The following is a 12849-nucleotide window of genomic DNA, read 5'->3' as shown; positions in this document are numbered from 1 at the left end:
TGTGTACAACTACCATTATTTAGCTACAACACAACAGTGGATTTGACACTGATGTTGTCCAAGAACCATGGCCATTTTTTATTTATATCAAAAATCAATATTGAGGGCAGCCCGGGTGGCTCAGCGGTTTAGCGCCACCTTCAGCCCAGGGCGTGATCCTGGAGACCAAGGATCAAGTCCCATGTTGGGCTCCCTGCGTGTGTCTGTCTGTCTCTCTCTGTGTCTCTCATGAATAAATAAAATCTTTTTAAAAATCAATATTGATTTATATCTATAAAGATTTCTCTTTATAGAGTATGTTACTTAAAAATAATGGTTTTGGTGAAAGCACTAGACAACAGAAAAAAGTTGATAAATTACTTATTATTTAGGAATTGAATCTAATTTGGATTCTCTTGTTTCTTTTTTTTTTTTTTTAAGATTTTATTTATTTACTCATGAGAGACAGAAAGAGAGAGGCAGGGACACAGGGAGAGGGAGAAGCAGGCTCCACGCAGGGAGCCTGACAGACCCGATCCCGGGTCTCCAGGATCACCACCTGGACTGAAGGGGGCACAAAACTGCTGAGCCACCCGGGCTGCCTGGATTCTCTTTGTTTCTTAAAGAGATGAATAATGTAGTTGAATCTTTTCCAAGCCTGATCTGTAGGTTGGAAAACCTAAGATCTGGGGCACCTGGGTGGCTCAGTGATTGAGTGTCTGCCTTTAGCTCAGGTCATGATCCCAGGGTGCTGGGATTGAGTCCCACATTGGGCTCTCCTAGGAAGCCTGCTTCTCCTTCTGTCTATGTCTCTGCCTCTCTCTGTGTCTCTCAGGAATAAATAAAATCTTAAAAGAAAACCTAAGATCTATCTCCTGCTCCATTACTTAATAAAAAGTGTCAATGAGCAAATTATCAGATCCACTTGGAGCCTCAGTTTCCTCATTTTTAAAATGAGGTTACTACTATTACTACCTCCTCACTGGGTGGTTGTGGAGCTCAGGAGAGAGAAAGTGTACAAAGATGAACTCCAAAGAGTATAAAGCTTAAGGCGATTATGTTTACCTCTTTTTCAGCTTTCATCTTGCTGCTACAAAAGGGCATGTGGAATGCCTCAGGGTCATGGTGACACATGGCGTGGATGTGACTGCCCAAGATACTGCCGGTATGTGGTCTTTATCTCAAGTCAAGAGGTCAACACAAGAGTAGGTATCACAAAGGGGAGACATACTCACTATGGAAAATTTCCCATCTACAGATACGCCAAAAGAAGAACCTAGAATCACCTCTAATGACTAGGCTCAGACATGGTTTTATCACTTGTGCCTTTACCAGTGTTTTCACCTTGTATGTGGTCAATTAGAAACTGTATGTTTCTTATTGCCCATTTTAAAATGTTATTGTCTAGGACTGTATGTGTGGACCGAGCAATGTTGCTTAATTTTTGTTTTTACAAATCATAGTATGAAGTGATGAAATGCAGTGAGTTGCTTTGTCAGCTAGCTGAGACGTGCTCCATAGACAGAAGCCTTGATCTTCATCTGGACCAGCTGCCCATGGTTCCTACCCTTTATTGTGCATCAGTGCATCTGAGTCACTTGGGAACCTGGGGGAGGGCAGGGAGGCAGAGGGAACCGGGAGAGAGGGCAATGGAAGGAAAAGAGTGAACGTTATACACACATACAACCCACACATATATACCCACGATCTGTCTTCTGAGATTGAGATTCCATTATCTGCAGGTTGCCAGCCACCTGGTATTTTTTTATAAAGCTCCCCAGGTGATTCTAATGTGAAGCCAGTGTTGCTAAATGATGAACAAGGCAAATGGAGAGAGAAGAAAGTGTAGTTATATCTCTTAGGAACATTGTTCTACAGGAAGGAGCCCCTGGGGTCTCCAGCCTCGGGCTCTGCTCCTGCTGGCCAGACCAAAGCAACTACTGATGGCTTTTCATTTCTCTTTTGTACTGAAAAACCTATGCCTTCTAATGGCTTTTGTTCGTTTTTACTGGAATATGAAATCAGTCTATTTCCATAGACTATCTAGGCTTTGTGGCCACCTCAGAGTAGTCATCGTGGGGGCGGGGGGCAGGTCAGTTAGGTATTATGAGAATGCTCTTATTACTCAAAAAATGATAGGAAGACTTTGTTTCAGAGTTATTTTCAAAAAGTCTGTGGGCATTTTTTTTAATCTCAGTATTAGGGGGATCTTTATCCTTTGAGAATAGATTTGTTTTTTAGGACAGGCTAAAAGCCACTTGAAGTCAAGTCAGGTAAGTGAGGTATCAAACTGGTAAAAACCATTTTTGGTCAAAAATAGGGAATGATTGAAGTAACAGAATGCTTTTCCTGAGCGGCACCATAGAAAGCTCCAAAAAAAATACTTTGAGAAATGTCAATACCAGTGGAAGAATGAATGGTTTCCTGAAGTGACCACCTTAAGGGAAATAATTTATGTTGCACTGATTAAGCTCATCCAAGACCTAGTTGTTTTGTTTGTTTTTAAAGTTTACTGTTATTACCTTACAAGTCATACCACCTATATGCAAGGGCAGGACGATTGGCTAAAGTACCCCTGATGAGAAGTGTGTCATCTAAGTAGATGGAGTTTTCTAAGAAATCCTAAGCTAAAGGAATTAGTTTAGAGTGAATAAATTAGAGCTATAATACAGATTTATTTCATTGCCTTTGCTTTTTTTTTTAAGATTTTACTTATTCATGAGACAGTCAAAGAGAGTCAGAGACATAGAGGGAGAAGCAGGTTCCCTGTAGGGAGCCCAATGCGGGACTCCATCCTTGGATCAGGATCATACCCTGAGCCGAAGGCAGATGCTCAGCCGCTGAGCCACCCAGGCATCTCTATTTCATTGCCTTTAATGTTAAGAAATAGATTAGTCTGGGGTGCGCTGGTGGTAGAGTCAGCTAAGCGTACAGATCTTGGTTTCAGCTCAGGTTGTGACCTCAGGATTGTGAGATCAAGCCCCATATTGGGCTCTACACTCAGTACAGAGTCTGCTTAAGATTCTCCTCCTCCCTCTGTACACAACCCCCCCCCCCCACTGTCGCACCTGCACTCACTCACTCTCAAATAAATAAACAAATCTTTAAAATAATAAGTAGATTAGTCAGGAGTCCAGTTATCTCTATCATAACCAAACATTTCTTCCCCTCTTTTTATTGTAGGGAAAACTATTTCCCTCATGCTCATTGTAGAAAATGAGTGAAATACAGAAAACTATAAAGAAGTTAACCAGTGCTTCTGCTCTTTTTTTTTTTTTTAAAGATTTTATTTATTTATTTTTTGGGATCCCTGGGTGGCGCAGCAGTTTGGCGCCTGCCTTTGGCCCAGGGCGCGATCCTGGAGACCCGGGATCGAATCCCACATCAGGCTCCCAGTGCATGGAGCCTGCTTCTCCCTCTGCCTGTGTCTCTGCCTCTCTCTCTCTCTCTGTGTGTGACTATCATAAATAAATAAAAATTTAAAAAATATATTTAAAAAAAAAAGATTTTATTTATTTATTTTAGAGAGAGTGCAAGCACAGGGAGGGGCAGAGGGAGAGGGAGAGAATCCTCAAACAGATTTCCTTACTGAGTGTGGAGCCCACTATGGGACTCAGTCCCAGGACCCTGAAATCAGGACCTGAGTTGAAACCAAGAGCCAGGTGCTTAACCAACTGAGCCACCCAGGTGCCCCTACCAGTGCCTCTACTCTTAACAAGAAGAGGAAAGTTTTACTATTTTGCTCTAGTTCCTGCCAAACTTTTCCTGGCACATTTTTACATAATTGAATTCACATTATATAATAAACTTTACATGCTGCTTTTTTAAAAAAAAACATTCCACCAGTATTGTTTCCAACACTTATAACTCTTAAGATTTTTGTGCCATATAGCACATTGGGTAGTCTGTATTTCCTATCAGAGCCTAATTCAGTTTTTAAGAGTCTGATGAAGTGTGGGACCTTGAGACCTGTACACCCCAGTGTAGCACCCACTGCCTGGCCGACTGAGATGACACTGTGGCACCCAGTGTAGCACCCACTGCCTGGCCGACTGAGATGACACTGTGCTCCAAAAAGCAGCACAGAGGGATCACTGCAGACTCATCCTGGCTGCTTCTCTGTGCCAGCCAATGGGAACTGCCCGGTCTGTTTTTGTTTTGTTTTGTTTTGTTTTAAACCCTGATTGAAATTGGTGGACTCCACAGCACTTGGGCCCAGAACATTGTCCAAACATTCGATAAGGTAGAAATGTCTCAGAGCTGCCAGTCACTTCCCCCTCCCCTAACATTGTTAGGAGTGAGGGTGGCGCATCAGTCTTTGGGCCTGTTGTTTTACTTTTGCCTGAATGAGGCACTGACTTCTTGTGATTTCTTGAAAGCATACAGACAGAATGTAGGAACAAAAGAAGGAAAAAGTCTCAAGGAAAGCGTGCATGGAAATGAAATGTTGGTTCTGTTATCTAGAATAACACTTCTCAACCTTTGTTCACAGCAAACAAGGTAAACATGATGGCTCTTACTGCCCGGGTCTGTGTTCTTCCTGTTGCTGTATCACCAACCCCCATCTTTCTTTCTCAAGAAGACACAGCACAACCCATTAGTCACCATGCCTCGGTGACTATCATTAGTCCCAAACACCTTTTATGGTGATTCAGGGATGGATTAAATGGCTCAGCTTTTAGAGGTATTGTCTTTTTAGTGAACCTACTTAAATATAGCCACATTATTACCTAGAAATGGCCATCTTCAATCGAAACACCCACTGAGAACTGGTACAGAAATCTGTTACCATAAATCATACTGCCCTGTAGCATGTCTAGGAAAAAACTTGCTTTCAAAATAGACTACACTGGCCCTTTTTATTAGTTTTACCCATCAAGACTATAGGATGGTCAAACTGGTATAATTTCCTACTTTTTAAGCTGGTGACTAGATATAAAAAGGAGTTTTAAGAAGCAAAGGGTTTTTAGCATCTATTTTTTTTTTTTTTTTAACAATTGTCTTTCCACATTAAATGTTTGGAAGTCTGACCAGAGAATTTTTATGGATGCTCTGCAAGCGATCTTGTGAGCAAAGCACTGTCAGAAGCATAAGGCCTCAAAAAAAAAAAAAAAAAAAAAAAAAAGAAGCATAAGGCCTCGAGTATGGTTCCAATATAACAGCAATCACATCATTTTAGGTGATTGGCCTTTGAGGTTTCACTGAGATGGTCAATATGGGCACCTCAGTGCCCAGGGTACCATGAGGGCTCCCTGTGTTTGGCTCCTAGATGATCATGATTATTGCTACTTCACCCTTATCACCTTTATTATCTTTTACACATGAGGCTTTTGAAAAGGATTGATTGATTGATTTATAATAGCCAAGCCAGCTCTCATTGTACAATTCAGAAAAAGAAAACCCAAAGACTGGTTGAAACTTACGACTTACAGTTTTGGTTTTGGGGGTTGCCCCCTATTCCTTACTTGCTTGTTTGCTAGTTACCGCCACACAGGTATGTAGTGGTCACGTGAGCAAGTCAACTCCTAAGCTCACTGCACCAGCTTGGAACTAGACCTCCATTATTTTTCTAGCATCTTTTATTTTGTTTGCTCTTGTTCTTCAGTGATGTCAGGATCGGCATTTCTGTCTGTTTCTTTATTTTTTTTTTCGAGATTTTATTTATTTATTCATGAGAGACACACAAAGAGGCAGAGACACAGGGAGAGGGAGAAGCAGGCTCCATGCAGGGATCCTGATGTGGGACTCGATTCCGGGACTCCGGGATGACGCCCTTAGCCGAAGGCAAACACTCAACCACTGAGCCACCCAGGCGTCGCCCTGTCTGTTTCTTTAGAAAAAACTTTTCCCAGATAAATAGTAATGTTGACTCCTAGAGTTTTTTTGAGGGTGGGGAGAGGTGGTGCTTGCATATTTAGCACCCTGGATTATGAGATGGGATTGAACAGAAGCATGAACAGGAGATTGAAGACCAAAGAATCTTGTTTGTTATCAGTGCTTCTCTGAAGCATTAGCTTTCAGACATCCTTTCTTAGTGAGCATGTACATCTGATGCAGTGTGACAGGATATGGAAGTAAGAGTGGCTTAAACAAATAGAATTTTCTCTCTTTCAGTTGAAAGTCTCAGTTGGTATGGCAGCTTGTCTCCACCCCGTGAGGGATTCAGACCCCTGTTGCTCTATCATCCGGGGTGTTGCTGTGGTCCTAGTAGCCCAAGATGTCTTTCCCTGACACTGCATCCCCACAGCAGCAAGGGACAGGGCAAGCACAGCCCATGAATGACACACAGTTAGATCTCACTGGACAAGGTGTTATCTGTGGCCACACTTGGCTTTATGGGAAGCTGGGAGTTCTGGGCAGCAATTTGTCCACTGAAAAATATCTAAGGTTTTGTTACACAATGAGGTAGAGACAGAGATTGGATGATAATGTGTACTCTGTATCTTATACCCATATCTTAAATTTTCTCTGATCCCTTTGCACACTTAACCTTCAAAATAAAACATCTGTTCTCCTAGAAGAAGGGAAACTTAAGAGAGTGAGAATTGAGTGAGGTATGGAGACATCAGAATGCATAGTTCTCAGAAGGCAGGATGCTTGAGAACCCTTACTTTTCTGTGGGGTTTCCAAAGGCTGGTTTAGTTTTTGTTTTATTTTTTTAAAATTAATTAAATTTTTTTTTTTTAGTTTTTGTTTTAATTTCCAGGTGGACTTCATGCCATTATGCCCCCTAATCCCACTCAAATTTGGTACCATGTAAAGACACAAAAGGTAATATTCACCTTAAAACTCAGGCATGTTAGAGAATGGGTCATTTAAACTGTAACTGCAAAGTATAGCCAATAAAGTGTATTTCATATTTTCACTTGGAATAAAGAAAAACAACAATTGTATGATTTGTGAAACTTTACCTGCTATTGCCTTGTGTACGTACCAGTCAGAGGGTCGACCATATACAACCATTGGCATAACCTGGCCGTGAAATACTTCACATGCAAACTCTTTTAATTCTGTATAGAACACTATACAAATCTACACTGGGGAGATTAAGGGGTAATTCCATGACTAATAGTAAAAATAGTGGTTATAAATACGTTTTTCATACTCAGATCCTCAGATACTGGGGATATAACAAAGTCAACAGCCCTGTGCTTTAGTGATGAAAATTTGATGACAAGATGAGGATTACTAAGAATAATGATGTTTGAATATATTTAAAATTGTAAATAAGAACCAAACTTATACTTTTATTGTTTAAATATAATCAGCATTCTGAAACTGATTTCTAAGAAAATATTTTATTTATTTATTTTTAAAGATTTATTTATTTATTTATTCATGAGAGACACAGAGAGAGAGAGGCAGAGACACAGGCAGAGGGAGAAGCAGGCTCCATGCAGGGAGCCTGATGTGGGACTCAATCCCAGGATTCCAGGATCACGCACTGGGCCAAGGCAAGCTCTAAACTGCTGAGCCACCCAGGGATCCCTCTAAGAATATATTTTAAATCTTACCTAGCTGAATATTCTCTTTATTTTTCTAAATGTTTCTGTATTATCTAAAACTGTGAATTTTCAGACTTTGGCCTTTGGTATTTCTTAGCCCTATCTGTATCTTCTGACTTCATTAGTTTCAACATTTTTCACACATACTTGAAGAGTACATCAACAATTTTGCTATTAGTTAATTCTTCTCCATTTTCTCCAGTGATCTTAAAAGAATTGAATAAATGGTTATTGTCTGAGGTAGTTGGGGAGAAGGTGTTCCAAGGCAAGAATGGCTGGGCCATCCTTTTTACTTTTTTTTTTTTTTTTTAAGTCATCTCTCCATCCAGCGTGGGACTTGAAACTCATGACCCCAAGATCAAGAGTTGCCCGCTCTACTGACTGAGCTAGCCAGGTGCCCCTGGGCCATCCTTTTTTAGACTACCTTTCATTAATAGGATTTTTATACTAACTGTAATATCCCACAGCTCTATAAATAATACTGGTCTTTTTACTTACAAAGTTCTGCTGGAATGCACTTGAATTAAGGTTGCCATGTTATTCACTTTTGGGAAATTGTTTCCTGATATTCCAGATGGATCTGCAGCAATTGGGGGCCAGACTTATACACTGTCTCATTACACCGGGATTCTGACATTAATATAATGTATTTTCTCCAGCAGATTTTACATTTGGGAAGAGAATTTTGTTTTAACCTTAGCAGTGAGAGACATCTCGCTTCAGTGTAATGTCCAGGGAATGATGTATTATTTGGACTTTGAGACTATTTTAATTGAAAATACCGTTGTGCTCCCGGTTTAGGAAAACGTAGCACAGGGCCAAGGAATAAAAGAATTGTGTTTCTTTAGAAGCACAGCACTTACTTCCAGGTATGACTAGAACACTTGGAGTGAAATGAAGCTTTGTTGTTTATTTTATGCTGAGTTGTTTAAACCTCCCTACCATCTTGACTCTGGAGAATTGTGTCTTTTTCCAATGGGTGCTCTTTATGTAGAACAGCTTAGATGGTCCATGACATAGACAAAAGTTAATGCACTGCATGCATGACATAAACAGTCTTCTACTTACAATCAGGATGGCTTCCAAAAGTTCATCTGTAAGGCATTTGTTTAAAATTCAGAATGTGTTTGTCCTTAGAAACACGGGTACAGATGGTTGGGGGCCAGGCCAGCCACAGTATTTAATGTGTGCTGTAACGGAACTCCTACTACGATGGCAGTATACATCCTGGCAGGTGGGGGCCTCATGCAGTAAAAGGAGGAAGAGGAGGAGAAGATGTTTGTCTTCCTACTTCCAAGGGTGTCAGTTCCTTCCTCATCCTCATCTGTTTGGGAGGGGTTGGAGGGATTCCTGCCTCTCAGCATTCTGCTCCACCTAAACAACCCCTCCTCAGGCATGCCCTTAAAATCTTGCAGTACAGCTGGTCTCAGAAAAGAATCTTATCTTCTGACCTCACATGTGCTTTTGTGCAGCTCACTGGCATCCTAAAACCCTCTAATTTTTAAATCTGTATTTTCCTAGCAGTGTGATTCTCTAATAATTAAAGATTTCCAGTCAGGGGTTGCCTGGGTGGCTCAGTTGGTTAAGCAACTGCCTTTGGCTCAGGTCATGATCTCCAGGGGCTGGTATGGAACCATGCTCCGGGCTCCCTGCTCAGCGGGGAGTCTGCTTCTCCCTCTCCCTCCACCCCTCCCCACCACTAGTATGCACACACTCTCTCAAATAAATAAAATCTTTAAAAAAAAAAAAAGATTTCCAGTCAGTGTTACAGAGTGAAGACTATTTCAAAAAGGAGAAATGATATTTGGAGACTGGACCACCATGTAAAAGAAATTGTTTTCTGTAAGCCAGTCGTTCTCACTGGGGGTGATTTTGCCCCCAACAGATATCTGGCAATGTCTGGAGACATTTCTGATCGTCACAAATGGACATATAATGGGTGGAGGCCAGAGGTACTGCTTAACACCCTAAAATGCATAGGACAACCCCCCCCCCCCACAACACACACAGCTTAAAATATCAATAGCGCTGAGGCAGAGAAACCATGCTTGAAGCATGTCCCAAAGTATGGGTTGTTTACAGATGTTACATTGGATATATCTTGGCCAAAAAGTTTGGGAAATGGAGGATTTGAGAGTTTACTATGTGTGCTGGGTTGGCTAGCAGTGGTAACTTTGGTTTCTTCCCCCCAACGTTCTCCTCAGACATTTGGGACGAGCATACTCTTTCAATTCAAATTAACGGATGTGTATTAAGAACCTACCATGTGTCATCAGTGCTGAACTAGAGACACAGCAGGGCACGAAGCAGAACTTCCTGTCCTCCATGAGCTCGTATTCTAGTGAGGAGAGAAAAATAATGCACACCATAAATGTGTGTGTGTGTGTGTGTGTGTGTGTGTGTGTGTGTGTAGAGGGGAGGGAAGGGGGTGCAAGAAGTGCTCAGAGCTAGGAAGAGCAGTAATGAAGCAGGGAGTCATGATTAAAAGGTTGGCAGAGGAATGGGAATTTTAAAAGGAGAGGTCAGGGAAGACCTCATTCAGAAGCACCCTGTCAGCAGCATCTGAGGTGAGAGTAAGGCAGGTGGTGATCCTGGAGGAAGAGTCCAGGCTCAGGGCAGAGCAGCTGTGAAGGGGCTCAGGAAGGAGCCTGCCCTCTGCCCGGAGGCTGGCCCCAAGCCCCTCTTCCACAGAAATTCCCTAGGCCCAGTGGACAGTGGAGAGAGTTGGGTATGGCACGAGGATTTCCTAAAGCTGACCCTTGAGACAGCAGAGTGCTTCATATTGGAGTCATGTTCTTTGAAGGGAACGTGAAGAAATACTCCTTTGATAGCGTATCACTGTTTTTACAAGTCTTTTCCTTCTTCCACGTAAGGATTTTGAAAACTCCAAGTAATTTCTGTGCAGGGACTGGAAGACATTTGGAGGAGAGGGAAATAAAAGGTCAAAAATAGGGATTTAAGTGTGTGGGTGTTTAGAATGTTCTCGGCTGGCATACAGGCGGCCTCTCTTGGGTTCCTAGGCCTGTGGTAGTTGTAGCCCAGTGTGGCTGATGTGGACGCGGGACATTTGGCATACATGCTGACAGCTGAAAGCAGAGCTGAGCTGCATATGGTGAGTCGCCCGCAAGCTTCTAGCCCAGAGTTTAATGGCACCCCAAGAGAACGACACCTGAAGTAGACCCTGAATATTATCCCATGGGCAGGATGCTCTTGTCAGTGAACTTTACAGATAAGAGGCTGAGGCCGTACCCTCAAGAGTAACAATTCCGTCTTTGTTGAAGAAGTTTATTTCCTCATAGTTGCCCTCGTTGCAGAGATAAGAAAGGGATTTAAAATGTGTGGACTTTCTTTCAAAAAAAAATTTTTTTTTAATCCATTTAGGACACAGTGCTTTGCACCTGGCAGCCAAGAACAGCCACCACGAATGCATCAGGAAGCTCCTTCAGGTAAAATGGAACCACTTATAGTTCTAACTTCTTAAAATTATGTCATTTTTTAAATTTAAAAGTAACTTTATCTGTGAAAGAACCAACACACACACACCTTTAAATACCATCCCAAGAATCCGTGTTTCCTAAGAGGCGTCATTATTTAAATGACAAGCAAGGAAAAGATGATTTTCCTAGCAATTACCCTGGTAGAGAAGAGGCTCCTGATGGGAGTTTGGAGGGGCTTCCTGGGATCCAGCCTTTCTCTCTCCTTCATTCAGCTCCTTATTTTCTTTTCTGAAAGACCAGTATCCTTCACATCATCAACTTAAAACCCTTTCTCCGTGCTATTGGAGATCCTTGCAATGCAGCATCTGCGTTTTCCTAGTGTTCTCTGTTTCGGTCCTTGGTAGAAAGCAGCTCTTTGTGAGAAACAAAATTTCAACTGTTATCTCCTCCTATGTAACTTTTATTTTTTATTTATTTATTTTTTAAGATTTTATTTATTTATTCATGATAGAGAGAGAGAGAGAGGCAGAGACACAGGCAGAGGGAGAAGCAGGCTCCATGCTGGGAGCCCGACGTGGGACTCGATCCCGGGACTCCAGGATTGCACCCTGGGCCAAAGGCAGGCGCTAAACCACTGAGCCACCCAGGGATCCCCCTGTGTAACTTTTAATGAGCTTTTCGTTCTTAGTTTTGGCTAAGTTCTCGGCTTTATTCTTCTTCATCATTCTAAGCCAGCTCCCTGCTTTGCTAACCTTGCCCGTTTATAATGATCGCTTAGGGGGCACGACATCTGTAAATCTTTGAAGATGAATATTTAATGAACTCCCAATAGCAGTCCATACTGTAACATCCAGCTCTTGTCAGTCAAAATGCAAGCTGGTCGTTTTCAGGAAGGCACAGGGCAGTACGATCTGGGCTCGGAGCACTGTCTGTTCTGTTGCGCTGTCGTCTCGGCCTTCACGAGCACCGTGTGGGACCCGGCAGCTTGCTTTCATTTGGCTTTGCAAGTCTAATGCAGAAATGTGGTCACATTCTTCCACTTGTCGTGCTCTGTTGATCACACAGCTTCTTGTCTTGCATTACATGATGCAAGCCACCACCAATGCCAGGAATGCATAACCTTAACAGGTCTTTGAAGTGAAATTCAAGAAAACTAGATCAACGTCTGTGATTATTGTTGTTATTATTTTTTTAAATTATGAGGCATCTCTCTGAAAACAGTGAAAATAGAACTTACCTGCCTTCTCTGTGACCCGCCACTCTGGATGAATGACGAATCACTGACTTGCCTAAGTGCCCTGCCTCCATACCTTTGGTTGTCCCTTAATTTTTTTTTAACTTATTTACATTTTAAATCTCCATTCCCATTCTGGCTTGGCTATCCAGACTTTGCATCTGGCTCTGATTTTCAGGAAGAATGAACTTGACAAGCTGGAAATCCTCATGGGCAGGGACCAGATATTCTAGCCTCTAATGTAATTTTATATCTGGTTATGCAAATGGATTGGTTTTTCTCTGGAATCTTTGAAGCCTTTAAACACTTCCTTGTGCTATTCTAAAATTAGGCCAAAGCATGGTAAGTCGTAACTTGATCTCCATTCTTCTTACCACTGAAGGGCGGACAGACATTTCACTCTAATGTTGCCTGTTCTTGCCTCTGACTTGTAGACTTGCTGTTCTTCTTTCTGAATAGTTTTTCAAATCAGAAGCTTTGGTGTCCTACTAATGGGTTGTTTTCCTTGGATCCTGGGCCTCTCTGGCCAATTCTCCACTTCTGTCTCGGCATCCCCTGCCCTATGTGATGGGACTCTAGTGATCTCCATCCCCAATCCTGATGGAGCTGATCATCTTGTAAACAAATCCCCAATGCACATTACAGATTGCACAACATCATGAAGAAAACTGACAGAGTGCTGAGAGAGAGGAAT

The 12849-nt window shown here is 42.0% G+C and overlaps 1 protein-coding gene across 20 annotated transcripts in view; it reads left to right on the top strand.

The window, feature by feature from the left end:
• RAI14 (retinoic acid induced 14) overlaps nucleotides 1–12849 on the top strand; it is a 138174-nt gene that overhangs the window by 103207 nt on the left and 22118 nt on the right. For 13 of the 20 annotated variants that reach the window (XM_049109387.1, XM_025436451.3, XM_025436453.3 and 10 more), the window contains 2 exons: nucleotides 1056–1144; nucleotides 10866–10930. In XM_049109387.1, coding sequence (XP_048965344.1) covers nucleotides 1056–1144; nucleotides 10866–10930 — 154 coding nt within the window. The remainder of the gene's footprint in view (nucleotides 1–1055; nucleotides 1145–10865; nucleotides 10931–12849) is intronic. The other 7 variants (XM_049109390.1, XM_049109392.1, XM_049109389.1 and 4 more) reach the window with 1 other exon arrangement.

This window comes from Canis lupus, chromosome 4, assembly GCF_003254725.2.
Source record: "Canis lupus dingo isolate Sandy chromosome 4, ASM325472v2, whole genome shotgun sequence".
In the NCBI taxonomy this organism is placed as follows: Eukaryota; Metazoa; Chordata; class Mammalia; order Carnivora; family Canidae; genus Canis; species Canis lupus.
This window is presented reverse-complemented; position numbering and strand designations above follow the sequence as displayed.